Source organism: Lotus japonicus, chromosome 3 (genome assembly GCF_012489685.1).
Source record: "Lotus japonicus ecotype B-129 chromosome 3, LjGifu_v1.2".
Lineage (NCBI taxonomy): Eukaryota > Viridiplantae > Streptophyta > Magnoliopsida > Fabales > Fabaceae > Lotus > Lotus japonicus.
This window is the reverse complement of record NC_080043.1, coordinates 20,112,332-20,135,894: the sequence shown is the minus strand read 5'-3', so window position 1 is coordinate 20,135,894 and position 23,563 is coordinate 20,112,332. Positions and strand designations below refer to the sequence as shown.

Here is a 23,563-nt window from a genome sequence, read left to right as displayed (position 1 = left end):
CCTCAAAAGCAGCCAGTGTATCAACTCTTTTATGTTACTCTTTTTTTTTACTCCTTTTAACCATTTGATTTCAACTCCTTGGACCCAACACAAGGGCATTTTTTCAATACTGATTTTACTGAAGAAAACCTCGGCAAGTGAAGCTATTGCGAGCTAAAAGCTTAAGCCATGATTATCATCACTTTACTCCACTAATACATTCAAAGTTATTCATTGTCCTCCCAATCGATATCAAAATTCTATCCTCAACATTTCATTCATGAACCATAAAATAAAAGCAAGAAAACGATTTTAGCAGAGGCAAATATCGGATGCATTATCCACCTGAAATCCTTATATCCTTGTAATGATTTTACTGAAGTAACAAATAGAAAATTACATTTGTATGATTTATAACGCCTACAGCGAACAAATTGCTAAAATACCTCAGAAGTAAAGCTGTGTTGAGTCAAAATTTGAAGCACTACGTTATACAGAATTTTACCTATCTATCAGAAGTTTTTGCCAAGCTCAACTTTCTTTATCATTCTAATAGTGTTATGCAGAATTGAGTCGACAATTCCAGCAACCTGAAACCGCAAAATAGACTTGTAAGCAATAATATAATTAATAACAGGAGCATTGAACCACGATTTCTTGAAGGGTAGCAAATACAAACCGTGAAGACGCCCCCAATAATAGCACAGACATTTGTAATAAAATGTGAAAAAGACTTCTGGTTTTCTGTTATTAAGACCTGCTCACGAAAGTAAACATTGTAAACCTAATATAAATTTATTAGAAGTAGTCGACAGATTCACTCAAAACTATAACATCCATCTGCAGACCTGCATGGGGGAGAGCTCAAGATGAAACTTTGCAACAGGAATGTCTAAACTGTGTGCCACACTGCTGTGCGCTGTGTACTCGTAGTCCTCAATTAATTTGTAACCATTTCTAGTCACTACCTCTGTCTTAACTATCTGAATATAATGCTCTATCTGCAAACACAGATATCAGATAATGTATAACACTGGTCACAATAAATCTCCAAATATCAAAGATACTCTGTAGTTATCAGCAGCCATACAGATAGAAATAATCATGTCTATCAGCTTCAATACAAAGTTGTATTATCTCAGTAAAGACTAACATAGTAACTTGTAACCAATGGGTGAATAACTATAAGGTTTTATTTTCTCCAGTCTGTTGTTTTCTTTCAGTAAGTTGTCTCCTTGAGGGGTGCTTCAGAGATTTTGGGAGCATTGAGATGATAATCCAAAGAAAATTTAGGTCCTAAAACTTTGCACAGCTTAATATGAACCATAAAAACTACTTAAAGAAAAAGATATGTCCATGTCAAAGAATGAAAAACTCTACTGGGAACACTGCAAATATTGCTCCCGGGTTCTTCTATCAATCTCCAATAGTAGTGATTAACTAAGTGAATTTGGCAGTTGATGAACATTAGGAGGTCTGTTAGTGACTATGCTACAACAAGCACACAGAGCAACTGATTTCTGTGCTGATTTCGTATAAAAATCAAGAAGCATCCCACATCATACCTAAATGATTTTCCAGATGAGACAGTTTTTTCAGGCTGCTTGACTAAATAAAAGAGAAAGAAAAGAAAGCGCAACTTATCCTATAATGGTTAGGAGTGGTATAAGGTTCCACCCAATGTATAATAGATCCTATAATGATCCTATGAGACATGTAAAGCCCCTAATTTGTCCCCCACATTGACTACTATGTCAAGCTAGTCCTCAGCTTAAAGAAACACCTTTTGAAGTGCTTGAACTATTCAAATGTCTGTCACATTAGTCCCACCAAGGACAAAAATGACTCACACCACGAGGCCTAATCTGATTGACATTTGAATGGTTAAAGAGCTTAAAATAGTAATCCTTTAATTTGGGGATTAACTTGGAGTCAGTGGTAAAAATAATGCAATATGGACTAATTTGGGGTTCTCTCTATAAGGCATTATAAAATGAAATAAAAGAAGGGAAAGAAAAAAAGAGAAGCAAAAAACTGCCAAGTTCTTAGACATCCATACAATCTCTAACATCTTAGTTCTGCTAATGGCAATCAGTATACCTTGTCCCATTAAAATATGCAATCAAACATTCTATACCAGCCATTAAAAGTCAAATAGTTAAGTTGAAACTAACTTTTTATGTATAAAATATTATACTTACAGTAACATTTGCTTCTAAATTATGAGTATTGACGAATGACCGCCCATTCAGCCTGTCATGGCTGCTACCTATGTGAGGTATCAAGCGCTGCATATCACTAATGGCCCTAGGTGTCACTTTCTTTCCAAAGGTCAGGTGGTTTACTACATGTGACATGTTCATTTGAGAAGCATCAAAGGAGTGCGCATCTGATCTAGCAGAGATGACCAATTTTCCTGGAACCTGCAAAGTGCAAAACAGCTCATATTTCATTCCACATATTATATGTAAAATCTAGGGGCAAATTAGAATATGCCACATCCATTATTTATTTTCAGTGATTTTAGTGTTAACAACTCAAGCGTCTTTTAAAAGAATTCATTTTTAGAGCAAGAAATTAATTGTATGTCACTTCAAGAGCAATGTAAAAAAACTTAATCCAGAGTCGCATCAGAATACTGAAGAAACAAAGATGTTTCTTACAAATTATGTTGGCAAGCTAAATTTCAACCTTTGGGGACTTTACCTTTTTCACACGCACATGTCCCTCAATTCTACATCCACCTGCCGATGGTGCTGGTCTTTTTGTATTCTCTGTTGTATTAGATTTATCCTCCAAGGCTAGCTTTTGAGATTCTGTTGGGAGAGATGCCACTAAATTCTCCACCATCTGCAAGAAGTAAAAGAAGTGAGGTTGAATACGTCAAAAACCATCAAGCAGTCTACTTCAAGTTATATTGGATTCAAATTATGCTAATTCAAACTAAACATAGTATCAACCTTGACTAGACTTTCTGTATCACGGTCTCCATAATAGGACTCATGTTCATGCTGTCCGTGGTCACTTCTGAAATAGGAAAAAATTCAACAAACTAGCTTTAATCAGAAAATCGAAAACTTTAGAAATCCAATCACAGGCCAGAAATAGTAAGCTAAACTGTTAGTTGAATATACATGAAATCATTTTTTGTATTACATTTTTATCAATAACAATAAACGAAACAAATAATTGTGTCTAATAAATATTTAGTATACACATGATTATCAATTCAAATATTCAATATAAGTAGGAATTCATCATGAAACATCTCGTGCAAAGTATTTCTTTCTTTTTCTGTTTTTAGGGGAGTGGGGGGCAATTGATTTTACCAGATGACATTGTTACCTGAGATCACTTCCTTTACGAAAAATGCGAATAGAAGGATACCCTTGTATGTGATTCCTGGACATTGATCATGAGAGTCAATGGTAAAATAAGCTTAGATGGAGAATAACAAGAGCACAGTGACAATATCAACAAACCAAGTCAAAGAAAGTAACAAGTGATAATGAAGTAAAAGTAATTTCAAGCTCAACATTGCAACAACAGAAGAAAGTGTTTGATATTTATGTACTTTATCAAACTATGATATGAATATTTATAAAACCTATTTTATGAAATCTTTAATGACAATGAAGATTCATAACATGAATATAAGATGCTTAAAAGGGCAGCCCGGTGCACAAAGATCCCGCATATGCAGGGTGCGGGAAGGGGTCCCACCATTTGGTGTATTGTACGCAGCCTTGCCCTGTTTTTTACACAAGAGGCTGTTTCCAGGACTTGAACCTAAAGGAGACAGCTAAAGAGTCAGATACTTCAAAGTTGCTAGAGTTTATCATATCGACATCTGTTACTAATACACATGATTCTCCAATATCAGGGAATATCCTCCAAATTTTTGTGTTTTATTTTTTCTAAAAGAACATATTAACTGATACATTTGGGATATAACTCCGAAATAACACCTTAAAGATTCTTGTGCAACCTTGTCTTCATCACGTTGAGAGAGGAATTGGAGTACATATTTACTATTTGAAGTTTGAAGAGAAACAAAGTAGATCCAAAAATGGTAGAGGCTTTGGCTTATATGCAATCCAACCTTTGACTTTTGTCTAAGACTAAGAAAGATACAGGATTGTACTAAAGAAGAGAAGTTTGTGGGAACTTAATGGGCATGCACATGATCCACTTGATGGTGGTTGATGTCTCGAATTTGCTAAGTTATCTATGTGGTATACAACACAATAAGCTACTCCCTCCGTCCCCATTTATAAGTCACTCTTACCTAATTCTCTAGGATTAAGAAAAGAAGTTGCTAGCATTAAATTTGTAAAATTTTATATTGAGTTTCCTAGATTACCCATCAACTTCTCTCTCCAAATTAATTTCTTTTTAAAATTACATTATCTCTTTCATATTAAATATGAGGGTAAGTTTGTAAAAAATTATTAAATGCAGCATTGGTATTATAAAGTGACTTATATTTTGAGACTAAAAAAACTCTCAAAAAGTGACTTATATATGGGGACGGAGGGAGTGTGTTTTTTTAAATGATGGAAATGAGGGAGATAAAGATAATACAATTGATATAAGATAGTAAATACCATGCAATAATTAATAAATAATATGTGATTGAATAGAGCCAATGCTTCTTTTGAATAGGACTAATGATGTTTTCTAAGGCATTTAGACATTTGTTAAGGGAAAAAGTAATTTCGTGACAAGCTTATATGGAATAGAATATATTTTGATATGGATAAGGGAAACATGTGTCTATGCTTTGTTGTTGTGATCAACATCTATTGATATGGCTATATATAAGACCAACATCTAGTGATCACAAATATCTTTTCGGAAGCAATCTCTCCCAGATCGGGAGCCTAAAACTGTTTTCTTATTAAGGAGAATTTAGGGCGAACCTCGGCGCAACGGTAAGGTTGCTGCCATGTGACTTTGTGGTCACAGGTTCGAGCAGTGGAATCACCCTCTTGCAAAAGTGAAAGGTAAGACTGCCTGCATTAGATCCACAAAGTGGGTCCGGTCTCTCTGTGGACCTCACTCAAAGCGGGAGTTTCATAGCACCGCGTTTGCCCTTAATATGAAGAATAAGAGATTACACTAAAAATATACAATTTCATGTGGGATCTACTAAATAGAGACTTGGCCCAAATTATTTAGGGGGACTAACATGAAATTCACCAAATAATAAAGAATGCGTTAATAAGAGTGCATCAAATAGTGTGCTAGCACTCCTGTTTGGAAGAAAATTATGAAAACTGAAATATTGTGTGCCAGAGTGAAAGTGGAGGAAATAATGATTTTGTGGCATGAAAATTAGAGGCCAAAATCACATTCCCTTAGGCACGAGGGAAAATGAATACAAAGGGAAGAAAAATGAGAATCATATCTAACCAAAACTTCAAATATCAATATCTTCATAAGCTTAGAGAAGAAATTGAACATATAATGATAGTATCCAATCCAAAATTACAAATTCCTCTTTCTCAATGCCTTCTCAACCAAAAAATAAAAAATAATACTATAATATAATGTAATAGATAGAAATTTCAATATATTCATTGTCAACTTAATGTTGATATACGTTCGGGTAAATGCAACTAATTTGTTTCGAAGTTTCAAAGTGTTTGAATACTCCTATTTTCATTATTTTATAATTAAAGAAACTCTGGCAATGTTACTAGCCCTGTATATGCATTTTGAGTTTTGACAAATCTACCTGACAGCATTAATTCCCTGTAGGAGTGTAGGTAATACCTAATAAGTGAGCAAGGCAAATTGATGAAATGTTAAAGTTGTATAAGGATCAATATGACAAATCCACATCTTAATACCCATCACACATCATTTTATAGCACTTGTTCCCTATCGCAACAACCAAATGGGGGCCACTCACACTTTCTTTTTAGTTTCCTCCTATGTTCTCTTGTACAAACCAAACAGGGTGCATGGTAGTTATCCCCTATTTTTCTTTTCATGGTCTTTATTTTTGCTTTTCATTTTTACCAAAATAAACAAAGTCTACCTTCCAACTTCAACAGCAGCATAACCTTTATAATTTACCAATGCAGTTCTTTCCATGGTAAAAATTTGTACCATGGTCAATATATGATTCAAAAGCCAATATTTAAAAAAGATAGAAAATCAATTTTCATTAAATAGAGGATAGAAAGTAAATACAGGAGAAAAATAATTCATGTGTAAGTAAGGAACATATTTTTTTAAATAAAAAGGTATATAAACTAGCAATAGTACCTCCTGCATAAGTCAGCTTCTTGAGTGCAATCTACCTTGGCCAAAAGAATACGCCCATCAATTTCCGGATCATATCTAAATAAAATGTAGTCATACACACATGGGACATTGGATTAGTAATTGATGATAAAATAACTCCACCAATTTCACGAAATACATACAGGAGAAGACCTTCAAAAATGAATTTCCAAGAAATGTGAGAAAAAATGAGTCAATAAAAATACCTCTCTTTTGTTGCCTTGGCTGCCTTCTCCCATGAAGGTTTCTGAAAGAAGAAACAGGATAAATTCACGTAACAAATTCAGAATCCATCAATCATACCATCATCCATCAAAGAAAATAACTTTTCCTTAATTCTTTTCTTGTATCTAAGCAATTGGTTAGCACCCTTTTGCATGACATTATTTAATTAATACTATTAGGACTTTGCATTAGTCATTACTGAAGTGTAACTGGTGGTGAAGATTCACTAAGCAATTGAATTAGATTTTGCCACAACTGATTTCCTTAAGCATTGAAGATGCACTAAGCAATGCATGAGTCTATCTATTTAGAAAAACAAAAACATCAGGCACAGGCATAGATCTCTTATTTCCTTAAACAAAAAAGATGTAAAGAATCAGGATAAAACAATTACCAAAAGTTTACACCAGGAACACCAAGGTGCGTAAAAATTTACAACTGTAATTGGAAACCTGTAAAAGGATTATTAAAAAAGGTGAAAAGGGAGGGAGAAAAGAACTCTTGAACTCTCACATAGCTAAAACAGAAGAACCAAATGAATCAATTTCAGAATCAGCCCACTTACTGATGGACATATTTATCAAAACTCTGTGCTGTAAGTGGAAAAGAACCTTCGACAGATTCTTCATCTACTTCATCATCATGCTTAACAGCATTTGCAACTGTTCCTGAATGAAACTCAGCACCAGTGGGTCTTAAATGTGAATCAATAGAAAACTTACGAACTGTTTTTGTTATATTGAGCCTGTTCTGAAAATAAGAGGTGAAAAATTAGAGTCAATTGTTACAACATGGAACAAGAGATAAGGTAGCATATCATAAGCAAGTATAAAATGAATAAGAAAATGGAGTAATAGAAACTTACTGTTCCCAGCACATCACTCACATCCACTGATGCAAACTCACATGAAAGTGCAGGAAAACTACAATATAAGTTGAAGATTCAGCCAGCAAAAATGGAGAGAGAGAGAGAGAGAGAGAGAGAGAGAGAGAGAGAGAGAGAGAGAGAGAGAGGAAGATAAAGTTTATAAATATCCATAAAATTAAAGTATCATGCTAAGAATAATAATGTGACTAGCTACAGTTGCTGTGTAAGTTGGGAAGGACATGCCTCTTAGGAAAAACTAACGGACGTGAGCAAATGATGCACAACCTTGGCAATGCTTAGACCTCATGTAAATTTCACAAACCTACACATCAGACATATTGACTCCCAGCCTTTTTGTGATCGTATGTATGATCCTCATCCCCATCCCACAACCAATTTCAACAATGATCTCATATGAAGCTGGCCTAGTTTCATCAAAAGGTAAGCTACACCCAGTTTGGGAATGATCTTTAAGGCATGATAAGCGTATACTTTATGAACACTTTATCACTGGACCACTAACTATTAACCTCTCTTCCTACTAAAAGGGGTAGTTTGGGAGATGTTTATTGGAGGGAAGGGGAGGGGATGACTTATTATTATTTTCCAATAAATAGTATTTAATTTAAAAAAAAATTATGAAATGATAAATTAGCATAAATATTATACATTACAGTAATAATTTATTTTATTATCATAAATATTATATAATTCTCTTAATCTAAAAGTAATAAATAAGCCCTCCCCTTCCCTTCCCTCCAAAAACCATCTCCCAAATAAACCACCCCTAAGAATTTCAAGCTTCTAAAACATCAAACTGTAAATCATTTTCTCAGTTACCCAATACTTTGGCAAACAGCTTATCAATCCCCTCTCTGTACAAATTTTCCATTAGACTGTTCTCAATCTCCATAACAAGAGCATCATTTTGCAAATACAAGTAGACTAAAGCTAGCATTTGTTGCTTTATGTCAAGTTCACTCAAGACACAAGAAAACCAGTGAGCCACCAATAATTTGGATATATCAGTAAATAGTAGTTAAGATGTGAGCATTCATTGCATTCCAGGAAAATCATACTTAACCAGTGAAAGAAAACATCTACATATGGTTCTACCTGATATTGAAATCTATACGCAAAAATTCGCCGTCAGAACTCTTGTCAACAATCACAGATGTAGAGGTGCTGACAGACATATAACTGTTTAGTTCCTGAAACAAAGAAGAAAGACAAACACCCACCTAACTTAACAACCAATTTGAATGTTCAAACTTCAAACCTAACAAAATTAAATAGAAGAAGATGAACATAATTTGAGGTACACACAGTAAAGGACCTGATATGACATCATTATCAACCTAGAATACACATTATTATATTCAACAAAAACTAAAATTCATTAACAACATGGGGTAAAGTTTTAGACTTTTAGCTACCAACCATTCCAAACAAGAACAACATTGAGAGAGCTGCCACAATGGATAATCCCGCTCCGGATAACGACGCCTCCGTCAAATCTCTAGGGATTTTCCTAATTGATGAAAATCAATAACAAACAAAATCATCAATAAAAAGGAGAAATGGACAAGAAATGCAAACACTAAACAGGCATTCACAAATTGTTCATGAAATTCAGCAAATTATCGATGAAATTTACAACAAATCGAAATCTGTCAATCTGTCATATCATTTCAATTCACACACTACATTTCAGTTCATTCAGCTAAAAGAAACCATAATCATAGCGGAAAACAACGATCACGAGAAAATAAAATTCACCAAAATCAACAACGATTTTGCACATGCAGAAGCAAGTTTACAACAATTCAAGGCACGAATGTATGAGTTTTTGGAAATTGAAATCGAGCTGAAGAAAACGAAGGAGAGGGAAATTGAAATTGGAACCTGTAGAAATCAACGGATTTGATTTTGCTAGAAGAAATCATGGTTGCGAAAATTGAGAGAGATTGGGGGAGCAATGGATTTATAGATCGAAGGAGCTGCTTTGCTTGGCTTCAAGTGTTGTTGTTGCTTCTTCCTCTGCCCCCGCTCTCTCTAGCTCTCTTTATGTCTTAATCAATTTTTATTAAGATTGAGATTTTGAAGGTTTTTTTTTAAAAAGGAAGTGTATATGTGAAGTGAAGTGAAGTGAAACTATGAAGTGAAGTTTGAGCACGTTGTGAAGGGTCAACAAATGATTAAATAAGTAAAATAAAAAGGGGGGTCAATGGAAATATGGAATATATTGATGGATCATTTTTTTAAGTTGGGCCTTTGGGCCTTCTTTCAACCAAAAAAAATTAGGAGGGAGGGTAGGATCTTCAAAAAAAAAAAAGACACTCTCCTATTAGCAGTTCTCAATGTATGAAAATACGGAAAATGATTGATGTTTGGTTCACACTCCTCTTAAGTGGAAATGAGGTGGAAGAAAAGAGAGAAAGTATGGGATGTAATAGATAATATGATAAAAAATAAGGAGAGAGATAGAAAATAAAAAAGTGAAATTGAGGTAGATAAAAAATAGAGTGTGAATGCATTAAAGTTTTATGCAAATGTCTAAGTGAATAGGGTTGTGATTTTGGCTCCATTGTGTTAAGCAAAAATAACATTCACAAACTTGATATGTTCAGGCCCAAATGACCACAAGGCTCAATATTATTCCGAATAATTTGAAGATTTCACAATCAAGTGAACATCATGTTTGTCAGCCATGACAACCAAAGCGATAAACATCTCCTCCTAAAGTCAGTCAAGCATAACAATGTCATCACATTTGCTGAATAATCACAAAGACTTCATTAAGGCCCAATGCCTCAATTACGTGTCTTAGAATACATATAAATACAAGTTTGACTCATTTCTAAAAACACTTCTCATTTTGCTACTTGAATATGCTTTTAAGAATTTGAGATTCTTTCTCTGATCTAGTAAATAACTTTAGCGTCACAGTACATTTTGCAGTTACACCCTCCTGCCATTCCTGCCTACTCTGTTGTGGACATTGCTATTTCCACGAGAGCATTCAGTCTATTATCCATCACACACAAATTAGAAGTGTTCATCAGTGTTTTAAAACTCGGCTCGGTCATCGACTCGGTCGGGGCACCGAGTCATTGAGTCACTGGTCGAACCAGTGGGTCACTGGTTCGATTGCTTGACTCGGTGTATTTAAAAAAAATTAAAAATTAAAAATTAATAATATACTAGCTAAGACTAATTATTAACTCCATACTCTAAATTTAAAATCATTACCATCACACAAGTACCTAATTAAAATACCAACAAGAAATATTTAACTACAACAAAATATTACATATAAGTTTAAAATATCAATTAAAAATAGGTTCTACATTTTTTAATAATAGTAAAAAGCATACAAATAATTTATTTTAAATGATAGTTATTAAATATTTACATTAAAATAAATGACACAAGTAAATATTGTCACTTTTGGAATTGTGATTTTAGTTTTATGATAAACAATACTTATCTATATTTGTCAAAAGATTTTATACTGTTTTTCTTTTCGTAAAAGAGATTTTGTTATACTGTTATTGCTACTAATTTATTCATTTTTTATTTTATATATAATTAATTGTAATAATTATACCAAACCAGTTGCCTAGCCTAGTGGTGGATTTCCTTGCTTTCTTCCTCCAAGGAACGAGCTCGAATCCTGGCCAGGTTCCCTTTTTAATATTTTTAAAGAATAAACAGATGTTGCAAAAAAAAAAACTGGTGACTCACCGGTTCAATTAAAAACCGGCCGAGTCACCGGTTCAATTAAAAACCGGCCGAGCCGTACCGGTTCCCACCGGTTTGACTGCATGACCGATCCGTTAGGAGGCTCGGACCGGCCAGGTGACCGAGTCCCGGTTCAACCGGTCAGACCGGCCGGTCCGAGCCGAGTTTTAAAACTATTCGTTCTATTTGTAGAACTAACATATATAATATCCTATTCTAAATTAAAAGTTGAAGTCATTAACATATGATTCTATTCTGTTATCTTTCTTTGTGTATCAAAACAAGACACAAGTTATGATGCTTTCAAAAAAGAGCATCAAGAAATAGATTCATCGATCTAGGTGAAGGTAGACCCCATCATAAACATAGCATTAATTCTAACAACTAGGAGTTGGGTGCATATGGGGAATGGTTACAGAGAAGAACCAGAATGAACCTTATAGTTTTGCTAACTAGATAGTTTATAAGTTGTGGCCGAGGTGGGACTTTGAATCCGTCCAAGAAGAGCAAGACAAGAAAAAGTAGATACGCAATCAGTGACTCCCATCGTACTCCTTGAAGGTCATGATGACTGAAAGTGAAGGTCTTAATTGCATGAATCCAATGGCTTACTCATGTCTCATTTAGCATATGCCAAATATCTTCACAAGATGAAACATGCCGAATTAATTCATGGGGCTCAAAGCTTGAAATAATTCATAACAAAAACGATTGTTATTACACATATATGAATGCAATTTAACATGTAAAATTATATATAATAACATAGAGCTATAGCTTAATTCTTCTTCAATCACCTTCTTAAAATCCCAAAAAGTACATAACTCGCCACAATCAAATCATATATCTCCTAGATAACATGCATAAATTGTATCTTATTTTCTAATTATACTTGTTGTATTCTTAACAGAAAACAATCTAGTTCGAAGTAGGAACATCCACAATCTGATGGGGCTAGCTCTCCCTACAAGGTTTTTTCCATAGTCAATACTTGAATCCGAGATCATACTTAAGGGAAACCAAGCTAAGTATGTACCATTTGAATCAATTACATATACTAGTAGTACATGTATAAACATTCTAATTGGTTCTGATATTTTATGTACTGTTGTATTGGGTGAGTGTAATTTGGGATGAATAAGGACAAATGAATGCCCTGCAAATAAAGGATGAGTGGAATAGTAGTCACATAGGCTCTATAGTGGGGTAACTCAACATGGCAACCTGCCAATTCTGCTGTATTTTTGGGAAAAAACCAATGGTACAGAACAATTGGTCTCTAGCACAAATGAATATGTATAAGATGAACACATTAATATGAGTAAGGGACCAAGAGGTAAAAATGCAGATGCAAAAGTGAAAATATGGATGTATGAATGACTGCAGCACCTTGTTATAGACAGTTTGGTATCATGGGCATTCCATAAATACTGATATAATATTGTGAATCATCTTGTGTGGACCTAGATTTTCCTATGGAAGACAAAGGAAAATGGTAGAGTGAAAGTGATCCCTCTTAAGCTGCATTTAAAGCTCTGTTTGCTTCTTGGGAAAGTGATTTTCCAAGCGAATGACTCATTTCATTTCTCATCATAACCCATGTTATGTTCATATTGAACCCATTAGTTATGCTTTCAAGTATATGTCAAATCACTGTATGAGTACAACAAAGTATATCTAATGTGATTTAGTTAATTAACCCACCATTTTCGCTGAAAAATGAGACTGTTACTAACATCCCTTTGTTCCAAAAGTTCAAATTCAATTGCTAGTTTTATTAGTATGATTGGTTTAATGTTGCTCATCTACAAAATCACTTCTAATGTTCCCTAACGTCAATTTTCATCGTCAGAACATGTTTGAGTGAAATTCTTACAATCACTTCATGTTGTGTCATCATGGAGCCTCTCATCTGTTGTGTTATGAAGGGGCATGGGTATGTATGCACTATATTGGACAACGAACAAACTAGATTAGTGAAGGATACTATATTTTTCACCCAAAATCATAAGACATTTAAGTTAGTAAAACTTCCAAAAATAATTAAGCATTGTATTCTAGAGATATTGGTGATTGAATAGATGAGAAAAACTCTTCATAAAGATAGTTCAGCTTAGACATTAGACATTTGAGGAGAAGACCTTTATGAACTCTCAGGCAAACTATTGTTATCTAACAATTCCCAATGGATTAAAAAAAGAATGAAATATCTTTCACCAATTTTGAAAGACCTAAGTGATAGTTCAGCTTAGACAACACCTATTTTCATATGATCGAGTGCTCTAGCAAGTGCAACAATTCTTCTAACACTTTTTTTAACACTATTTTGATTGGTTAAAATCTATAAAGATCCCAGCATATTGGAAGTAAAAAGAAGAATGCAAAAAAAAGTGATGTTATAGTATTTTTTTTTATCATATTTCACTTTTCACCAGCTGTAGGGGTAAAATGTGTTTGTGCAAAGCTTCAGAGGTATTAAACGTGCTTATGTTAAGCTTGTTCATGCAAGGTTTATTTTTAGTTTGTAAATATTGGTAACTCGAGGCTTCACATGCTGGCATGGCATGTCAAACGCAACGGGTAGCTTGGCATCCCATGTGCCATTTCATCCGTATATTCAATCTTGGCATATGATAATTATGTTCTGAAAGAGCCATCCCTCTAACTATGACCAGAATCCCTGATTAGATTACATTTTGAAAAGAAAAATACAAAGGTATTTGAGCTAAATTTAGAAACAATTCTTTTAGAAGTCATGTTAGTCGGGAACCCACTATGTAGTGGCCTCAACTCGATGCTCCATGCATGTCATAACATTAATGCTGCTCAACCACTAATTACTTGTTTGTTTATCCCTATAAACTTATATCCAAACTAATCAAGGAAAAATATTGTCTCAAATTCAAATGACTTATACTAGTCATCCATATTTTGGGTACCACTTAGGCTTATAGCCTTTTCGTGACCGACCATTATTCTAGGACATGATGTGAAAACCTACAAAATAACCCATCACTCTTTTTTTAAGCACTATTGACAGCGGTGACAAAACACTATAAAAATGCAAAATGGCATCAATCAGAAACCGAAGCTAAAAGGCCCAAAAGTGACATTATAGTTGATTTAATGTTAAAATGGTCGAATCTAACTCGTAGAGTTGGCCTCTTGGTCGGGCCGACTCTAAATTTTAATGTCAACTTGATTGACTCAAAGTCAACGCAACTCGTCTGAGACACATGTTCGTTTATCACCCGAAAGTCCTCTACAAAACTTCAGCAAAGGTGAAAAAAACTTCCCTAGGCTCTGAAAATAAAACCTATCAACATTATAGTCAAAATTCACGAAATCAAACATACATCGTCATAAAGATCATATAAAAGTGTCATTCCCGCTCTGATTAAGAATCATGACTTATTTGATGCTTTTGCAACGAGGGAATGTTTTTCGTATATTTTGAAACCTAACCAAATTTATAAGTACCGGGTACCGTTCCAAAATTCATCATTTGAAATATAACTGCATATCTAATGATTTATGAATATTCCTTACAAACATTTTTACGCTAACATAAACTTAAAGCCTAAATCAGAAAATAAATAATAATTTATTCATGAAATTCTAGGTCTTACATAAATGATGATCGTTTGACATATTTATGAATGTGTTGCAATAAACCATTAAAAAGCAGACAAATACTTAAGCAGAGATTTATTCAACGACGAAACTCTTTCAAATGGCATAGCAATCAAGTTGAAGGTATGAACTATATTGAATGTGTGTATTATGTGAAAAAAAAAATTAAATATGCTTTTTGATCTATTATATGGAAGTAAAAATAATCTCAGGAAGCATAGCAAAGAAAAATAATTATAAAAAATATTTGAATAAATTTAAATTTACTAAATAATATTTTACGATATTAGAATTATAAATTATTATAATTTTGAAGTTAAAATTATTTCGTATAAAAAAATGTTATTATAACTTATATTTAAAACTTATTACTACATGTTTACCAAAAAAAAACTTATTACTACATATGTTCTGTATTAACTATTCACTTAGAAGAAAAAACGTATACATATATTTGTCCCCTTATTATTAGCATTTCAAGAAAGCTTTCAATGATGTTTTTCCAAGTAATGCCCTTGTGAGAATAATTCATGAGGATAAATAAAATACATTCTAGAAGGTAAAATATGTGTGCTTTTTTCTCTCGTTAATTAGGGACGAATGTAGTACTTGATTTCAAATATGTCAAATTGACTTAATCATTTTTCAAATTATTAAATAAATAAATATAAATTTGTTTTTTTAAGGATAAAGATATGATTATAAAATAAAATAAAATCTCTGGGGCAATATTCCTTCAACTGAGCATCAATGTTTACAATCAGGTATATGGTAAATCAGCTCCTCTACAACCAAAATTGCAACTATAAACCTCAATGCAGAGAACTCAAATTAACATAATATGTTTTTTTTTTCAAAGCAAAAATATGTATTAGATAAAAGCTTTGGGAACAAAGCATAGAAGAATACATCGGGTAAGAAGGTGATAGGCGCAAAAAAAAAAACTAATCACCTAGCAATAAAGAACAACACTCTAGAAGAAGAAAAAGACCCAAGAGAAAACACACCAAGTCAACCAACAAGGCCAAGCAAAGAAAGCAGACATCAATTTGGGCGGTTATGCCTTAAAGGGCCTCCTCATCCGAGCAGACATAAGACAATTCTAGTCGTTTTCCCATGATCAACGTTGTTCTCGCTCTCATGATAACACCCGGGGGACTCTTGGGCCCTTGGGGCTAAAAAACCGTCAGTTGGTTGCACGAGTCCACCTCGTCTTGGCTTAGTGATGAAGAACCCTCAACCTCCATACCAACAACCATATGCTTCTCCTTCCTAGGCCACTCCCGAGACGAGGTGGCTTATCAAAGGGACAACGACCCCTGACAACCCCTTTCCCCGACTCGACGGGAAGAACGCAAGCCCTAAGCCCTTTCTTAACCTTCTTTGGTTTCCCACGCCGTTTGGAGAGAACCGCACTGGGGCGCAAAATTGCCCCTTCGAGAGACACAAGATCAGTACAACATCCATCCATCGGGGCCCAAAACTGCCCCAACCCTGTGAACGTGCTCTCTTCTGCTGACGGAAGAAGCTTCCCCCTTACCTTGCCCACCACAATATCATGCCAAGAAGAGGGAGCAGGCAAGGCACCAACCTCCTTGGACATACACGACTGAGAATCAGAAATCAAACCATCTGCCTTTTCTTTTTTGAACCCAGACTACCAGTGCCCAAGATTGTAGAAGAAACCACTCCTCAGCGGGATCTGGCCACCATCATTGAAATATGAACTCCACTAAGCTTCTCCCCATTGAGACGTTCCAGTGTCGTCTCAGTGTATGTCCTGGAAAGAAAACGGACGAACCCAAAACAGAATCTCCTCCCAACCTTGCGATGTCGTTGCACAAACATCTTCCCAACCCTTCCAATATGGGCAAACAACTCTCTAATTTGAGAATAGTCGACCACATCGGAGATCCCATCGATAAACATAGTGAAATGGTGAAGGAGAGGAAACTCAGCTCGTTCCTGCGCAACCCATCGTCTTCTCACCTCTCCTCCTTAGCGACTTCATCCTCGCCGCTCCCTTGAGGTTGTTTCCGACCGCTATGAGATCCACCACGAGTTGGCTGCAGCGGCACTACTAGGGTGACATTGGGCGTGTAAGACCAAGATTTGGTCATGTAGTACAACTCTATGTTTTGATGATTACATGTTAACTTTTGTGTATGAACAATTATGGTACTCTAACGTTGTTTTCTGAGTGTTTAAATGACAGGCTCTAACTCTGGTCAATACTCACACATATCAGAAGGATTAAGCCCAAAGAGTAGTCAACGCAACGCTTTCGCACTCACTATGTTCTTTTGAACAGTAGTATATGCTTTAGAAGTTCTGAAGATGACAAGCTCCGATGTGGATTCAGATCACTTAAAGTTCTGAAGACCAAAAGTTCAGAAGGTCCAGAAGCTCTGAAGGCCCAGAGGCTCTGAAGGTCCAGAAGTTCTGAAGGTCCAGAAACAAAGAAGTGAAGATTCTGAAGTTCAAGAGTAAGCTGGCTCTGAAGTTCAAGTACTTCCAGCTCTGAGGTCCAGAAGCAGAAGATATGAAGCTCAGAAGATCCTAGCTTCCCTCTGACTCTGATCAACAAGCTTCACAAGTTCCAAAATGAAGAGTCACATGATTAGAAGTCAATTAGGATAAGGGTCACGTCGATATCCTAGTACAAAAGCAATTGTACTATCCTGACGACCTTACCTAAGACGTTCAGCCATAGCAGAATCTGAAAGTTACAGATTTTCCCTCTAACGGTAGCATTCCATGCAACAGATACAACCCTAATCCTTTGAGTATATATTGAGGCTGAAGATGGAAGATGCCGCTAAGAAACTTTGTGCAAATGAGTGTTTTCAGATGGAAGATGGAAGATGCCGCTAAGAAACTGTGGCATATATTGACCTTTTGGTGTCTTCAGATGTTTTAGCCTCTATGGCGCTTTAAGTTTTAATATATTATCCACTTTCAAAAAAAAAGAAGTGGACAACAACAAACGCCGGGGTTTTCAACTATTTTAAATTTTTAATACATTTCAAAACGATTGTTGGTTACCTTCATAAGTCAATAACACAAACCCAATATTCTAACGATATAACATTGATCTTTTTCAACGGATCAGTACCTCCATGTCAAGGGTTTGAATTGTAGAGTCATAATTTTAAGGGTTAAATATATTTTATCCCTATAATAACGAATTATTAATTTTAAATCACAACATGATGTATTGGTATGTAGAATAGTTTGAGTTAAGTAACCCATGATCATCGGTTGACCAATCACATTTAAAATAAATAGAATAAAATTTTCATTTTTTATTTTTTATTTTATTTAAAAATAATTCTATTGGTAAATTTAAGTGAAATTAACCGATTAAATAACTTCCATGGGTTATTTAGTCAACCTCAATTTATACTGATAAAACTAATAAAACATAATTAGTACTATTTCATTTCCTTTTTAACTGTAAACTTAGAAGAAACTAATTGTTCTTATTTATTTGTCTCCTTAGCATTTTAAGAGAATATTAAATTATAATTTTCCAAGTAATGCCTTTATGAGAAAAAATAAATGAAGAAAGATAAAAATACATTTTAGAGAGTATATAGGAAGAAAAAAAATAACACTTCTCTAAAGTTAACGTAATTATTTGCACTCCTTAATATTTGAGTTTTTTTTCTCTCCAAATAGTTAATTAGAAACAAAAGTAGTAATATACTCACGCAATACAGTTCATGTTTTAGCTAGTGTTTTGTTATTTTTAATGAAATTTAAGAAAAATATTAAAAAAAGTGAATTTTGTGGTACCCATAATTTTTTTTTGGTGTGGTACCTCATGTACTATAATTTTGTTATTTTTCTTGAAAAGAAATGGATGATTTATTGTTTCAATTTTTTAAAATTTAAGTTCAACGACTTAATAAACTAATAACATATTGTTCTTAAGTTTGTTTATGTTATTCAATGCACGATTGAAAAATTAGGGTTTTAAGTTCAATTTGCAGCTCTAAGAGATCACTTAAGTTCCTTTCTTGTCACGACTCTCTTCCTCCATGCCCCACCTATGTTGAACCTTGCAAATCTTCATCATTCCTCTCCCTCTAAGTTCAAATTATATTTTTTCTATTAATTTATATCATTTTAGGTACCACGCCTTAACCTGACTTAAGGTACTAGCTGAGAAGAGCGCTCGTGTAAAACCCCTCTGCTAGGGTTTGCCTTTCCTAGCCATCAGCGGCGGCGCCGCCTCCCCTCCTACACGGAGGTGGCGCCTCCCACTCCTGTTTCCCGGCGTTTCTTTCTTCTTCTCGTGGCCATTTTCTCCTTCTCCTGTTTTTGCATTCAACTTTGTTCTCTCTGCTATTTCTCTTGTTTCATGCTCTATTTTCTTCCTGTGTGCTAATAAATCGGATCCGGTTTCGTCCGCTCGGTCTGTGCGCAGCTCGTTCTTGCTTCCGCTTTCCTCCTCGGTGCGCCGCCCCCTTCTGGCTCGCAGGGTCTGGATGGGTGGTCGTGCGTTGCAACGGGTCTGGTTGATCGGGATCTGGGCTTTGGTGTGCCGTCAGAGGTCGGCGACGATGGTTCTGGGCTGGCTGTGCAGTTCCGGGTTCTCGGCGGCGGATCTGGGATCCTCAGTCTTTTCGAGCTCCTGATGGTGTAGGCGTTCTGACGCTTGCTCGGCCTCCCCCTCGCCGTAGGCGACATCGCTGCTCTTCTCTGTAGCGAGTGTCGCCGGTAAGTCTTTGGCTTGCCTGATTTGTGATAGCCCGCTGAGGCCAGATCTGGGAGCGTGGTGGCCTTGTATGCGGCGGCGTCCTCCTCCTTCCCCCTTGGTGTGAAAGCCACTGTTGTGTTCAAATCAGAGGTCGTTTTGCTGCGTTGTGGTTTTGGTTCGGTTCGGTTCGGTTCGGAGCCTCGCCTTTGGCGCCTCCGTCGGTAGTGCGCCTTGCAAACATGTCGTCGTTGGTGAGCCTCGTTGCTTGCCTTGATCTGTGCTAGCCTGTTGAGGCCAGATACGAGTCTGTGGTGGCCGTGTAGTGCGACGGCGGCGCCCCTGTTTTCCCTCGCTCGGAGTTCCACCCTGTTTTTCAGAACACTGCTCGTGGCTCCTCAAATCTGTTGATTTCGGCGTCCTTTCTCAGATTTGAACCTTTCAGAGTGTTTATTGATGTTTTATCCTTCACCGTTTTGCAACTTTGATGCCGGCGGCAGTTGAGGAGCTTCTTCTGACCTGCTTTTGAGGTGTTGTGCGGTTGAGTTATTCTGAAGTCTCGATGCATACTAGGTTGGTGGTCATGATGCAGCTTGAGCCTTCGGTGGTGATTTGATCTCTTGGGCTTAGTTCTGAGGTGCTTATGGTCGATAGTTCGTGCGTTGTTTCTTTTCTAGTGCCGAGATGTGGCTCCGTTTTTGTTGGGTTGTGTGACTTTTGTCACAATTTGGGTCCCCGACGGATGTCTGCCTCGTACGCTTTTTATCTGAGTTTGTTCTCATGATCACTGGGTAGCAGTTTTAATATCTGCTCTGTAGCACTAGATGACTATTTGTACTATCGACCTTTTATATATATATATATATAACTTTTGTTATCAAAAATTAAAAAATAAATAAATGATATTATTGGTCAATTAGGGTGAAGATAAATCACCCTAAGACGGATTAAGATGCTTGTTTCAAATAGTATATAATTTTTTTTGTCTAAATTAATGAAATTATGTAAAGTCAATTAAAAAGCTTATGGACATGAATTTAACCTAATTATAATATAATCTCATTGTTTGGACTGAAAACACCATTTGAGAACGAGTAATGATATATACACACCTCATCTTTTAAACACTTCATTTTATCTATTTTTATTTCTACCTCTCTCCTCTTATCATCTATCACATCTAATATTTTCTCTCTCTTACCTTTTCTTTTCTTCCTATCTCTCTCCTCCTTCACCTCCTTCCACCTCAAGATGAGGTGTGAAGAAAATATTTTCCTTTGAGAACAGATGATTTTGATATGGTTTACACAACCTAATTTCTAGTTATCAATGCTGCCCGGCCGATGGACCCTTCTTCTAATTGTATATAATAAATAATAAATAATGCTACCAAAGAATTTCTTCAACTATATATGTATTATTTTGGAAACTTGCCTCTTTAGAGCTGGTCACCGAACCCCACTAATCACATCATTCTTCATCTTCTCTTCTTAGCTCTCTCATTGAACAGTTACAGCCTCAAATATGAGTTCCTTAAGCAAAGCTCCTTGGACTGGGCGAGCCCCTAGAGTGGCAACGCCCAGCATGTATCCCGCCCTGAGGCGGGGCCCTGGCCTTTGGGTGGGCCTTGACCTCGGAGGCCCAATTGGCCCAATAGGTAGTACCCAAGCTCTATAAATAGGAGGTAGTTATCAAGTGTAAGGGACTTTTTGCTCATTTGATGAAGTAACACATAAAATCCAGCATTCTCTCTCTTATTCTCTCTCGCTAGCACAATCTCTCTACCCTTAGGTACTATACCTTTCCTCAATGTTCATTCCCAGAACATTTGGCGCCGTCTGTGGGGAACCGTAAACTTTCTACTCCCATTCACGTGGATTGATTGTGCATGAAGTTACCTCTGATTGTGATTAGGCAATTCTCTGGTTTTCTGATTTTGATTCTGTGACTAGTGATTGGTTTTCCGATCGAGTTTGCATCGTTTCTGGTTTGGATGGAGACTCGACGCAGGAGGCAACATCATTCACGGCGGCCTCATCGTGTGGTCCTGGATTCTCCGGAACAACAACCGGCGGTGACACAGGAGCAATGGCGCCGTTTGATGCGCAGCGTTGGCAACATCCAGCAGCGTAATGAGCGTCTACAGGCTAAGTTAGATTTCTACCGTCGCGAGCAGCGAGATGATGGAAGCAGAGAAGCAGATTCCGTGGCTGAGTTCCGTCCGTTCTCGGAAGATGTCGAGAGTGTGGCGATTCCGGATAACACGAAAACGTTAGTTCTGGATTCTTACAGCGGAGATTCCGATCCGAAGGATCATCTTCTGTATTTTAATACGAAGATGGTGATAATTGCGGCGTCAGATGCGGTGAAGTGCAGGATGTTTCCATCGACGTTCAAATCGACGGCGATGGCGTGGTTCACAACTTTGCCGCGCGGATCGATTTCAAATTTCAGAGACTTCTCATCCAAGTTTCTAGTGCAATTCTCGGCGAATAAGAATCAGCCGGTGACGATCAACGACCTATGTAATATTCGCCAGCAAGAAGAAGAATCACTGAAAGAGTACATGGCAAGGTACAGCGCAGCGTCGGTCAAGGTTGAGGACGAGGAGCCTCGAGCTTGTGCTTTAGCATTTAAAAACGGTTTGCTACCGGGAGGGTTGAACAGCAAATTGACACGTAAGCCGGCGCGTTCGATGGAGGAGATGCGTGCTCGCGCCAGCACTTATATTCTTGATGAGGAGGACGACGCTTTCAAAAGAAAGCGCGCGAAGTTGGAAAAGGGCGACACGTCGCCCAAGCAGCGATAAAAGGAGGAGTTTCAGATCGAGGAAGCATGTAGGCAAGGGAGAGCAGATCGGTAATGACGAAGAAAAGAACAAAGGCGAGGAATCTGTCCAGAGCACAATACATGAGGAGCAGAGCCAATCCCGAGACGTTGGAATTCTGGCGGGCACGTTTTTGCTTTGGCGAGCACGTTTGCTTTGGCGAGCACGTGTTGGTTTTGGCGAGCACGTTTTGAAGGTAGGCGGCGAGCTAGTGTTGTTGGCGATGGAGTTCGACGGCGAGAGAATGTCGTTGGCGTTGGAATCAAGCACGTTTTACTCCGGCGGCGGAATTCTGGTGGGCACGTTTTGTTTTGGCCATGGAAGTTTGGCGAGTAAAGCGTTGCTATGGTTAAGATCGCTGGCCAACAAATTTTCCAATTCCTTCAAACTTTTCCTCCATCTTTCATTTGATTCCCTTCTCAGTTGTTGTATTTCCTAATTTTCTTATTTTGAAGTTGGTATTAGAAGTTATATTGTCTTCACTGGTTTTGATTCAGACAGAGAGGAGCAAATCGGATCAAAGAGAAAGAGTGCGTGAATTGAGGCACACCATCAAAGTTTTGTGAAACTTGGAAGACTCTTCCATAAGCGGTTTGTTATTGGGTGGGACAAGCTCCTGATGGCGCGATTTAGTTACAAAGTGAAACAAGTTTCACGATGAACTAAATTAGCCCCGGAAAAGCCCACGTAACAACCGGATTCATTGGCGATGTGTGGGGTACAAATTACCCATTCTACTGAGCACCGCTTTGGTAATCCAACTGGCCATTGGAACCCAAAGCACTTTGAGTCCCGAAATGGGACGATCACACCAAGGGTGGCGACCTACCGCTAGGGTGGTGACCTCATGCCAAAGGGTGGCGACCAAACGCTATGGGTGGCGACCTGTAAGACTCAGTTTAGACACACAAAAGTCGCCAAAAGGGTGGCGACCTCACGCTAAGGGTGGCGACCTACCGCAAGAGGGTCGCGACCTACCGCAAGAGGATGGCGACCTACCGCTAAAGGGTCGCGACCTACCGCCAAAAATGAGGGTAGCGACCTACCGCAAAATGGTGGCGACCTACCGCAAGAGGGTCGCGACCTACCGCAAGAGGGTTGCGACCTACCGCCAAAAATGAGGGTAGCGACCTACCGCAAAATGGTGGCGGCCTTACGCTGAGAATGGCGAGCAAGTCAAACTAATTTCTTACAAGGCTAAAGCAAGATGGTGATGACGATGCGGCGGCGACTAAAAAATGTACGGCGGAAGCATTCCAACATGATTTACAAAATATCCAACGGCGATATA

At 37.0% G+C, this 23,563-nt stretch overlaps 1 protein-coding gene across 1 annotated transcript; it reads right to left on the bottom strand.

Moving 5' to 3' along the window:
* Positions 1-289: 289 nt before the first annotated feature.
* LOC130748214 (protein disulfide-isomerase 5-4-like) lies at positions 290-9,496 on the bottom strand. The gene is made up of 15 exons (XM_057601382.1): positions 9,272-9,496; positions 8,807-8,897; positions 8,483-8,577; positions 7,364-7,421; positions 7,064-7,248; positions 6,893-6,950; positions 6,480-6,520; positions 6,256-6,330; positions 3,325-3,381; positions 2,940-3,006; positions 2,686-2,829; positions 2,181-2,402; positions 828-980; positions 659-736; positions 290-569 (listed from the first exon to the last, which is right to left on the bottom strand). The coding sequence occupies exons 1-15, from the start codon at positions 9,310-9,312 to the stop codon at positions 492-494; spliced, it is 1,443 nt and encodes a 480-aa protein (XP_057457365.1). The 5' UTR covers positions 9,313-9,496; the 3' UTR covers positions 290-491.
* Between the last annotated feature and the right edge of the window lie 14,067 nt (positions 9,497-23,563).

Bases quoted from the DNA above. Each gene is read 5' to 3' on its own strand.
- LOC130748214 (XM_057601382.1), bottom strand. From the start codon at position 9,312: ATGATTTCTTCTAGCAAAATCAAATCCGTTGATTTCTACAG. The intron at 7,249-7,363 runs GTAAGTTTCTAT...TCTTATTTTCAG, and splicing joins TGAGTGATGTGCTGGGAACA to AACAGGCTCAATATAACAAA. The intron at 570-658 runs GTTTGTATTTGC...TTGCGGTTTCAG, and splicing joins TTATTGGGGGCGTCTTCACG to GTTGCTGGAATTGTCGACTC.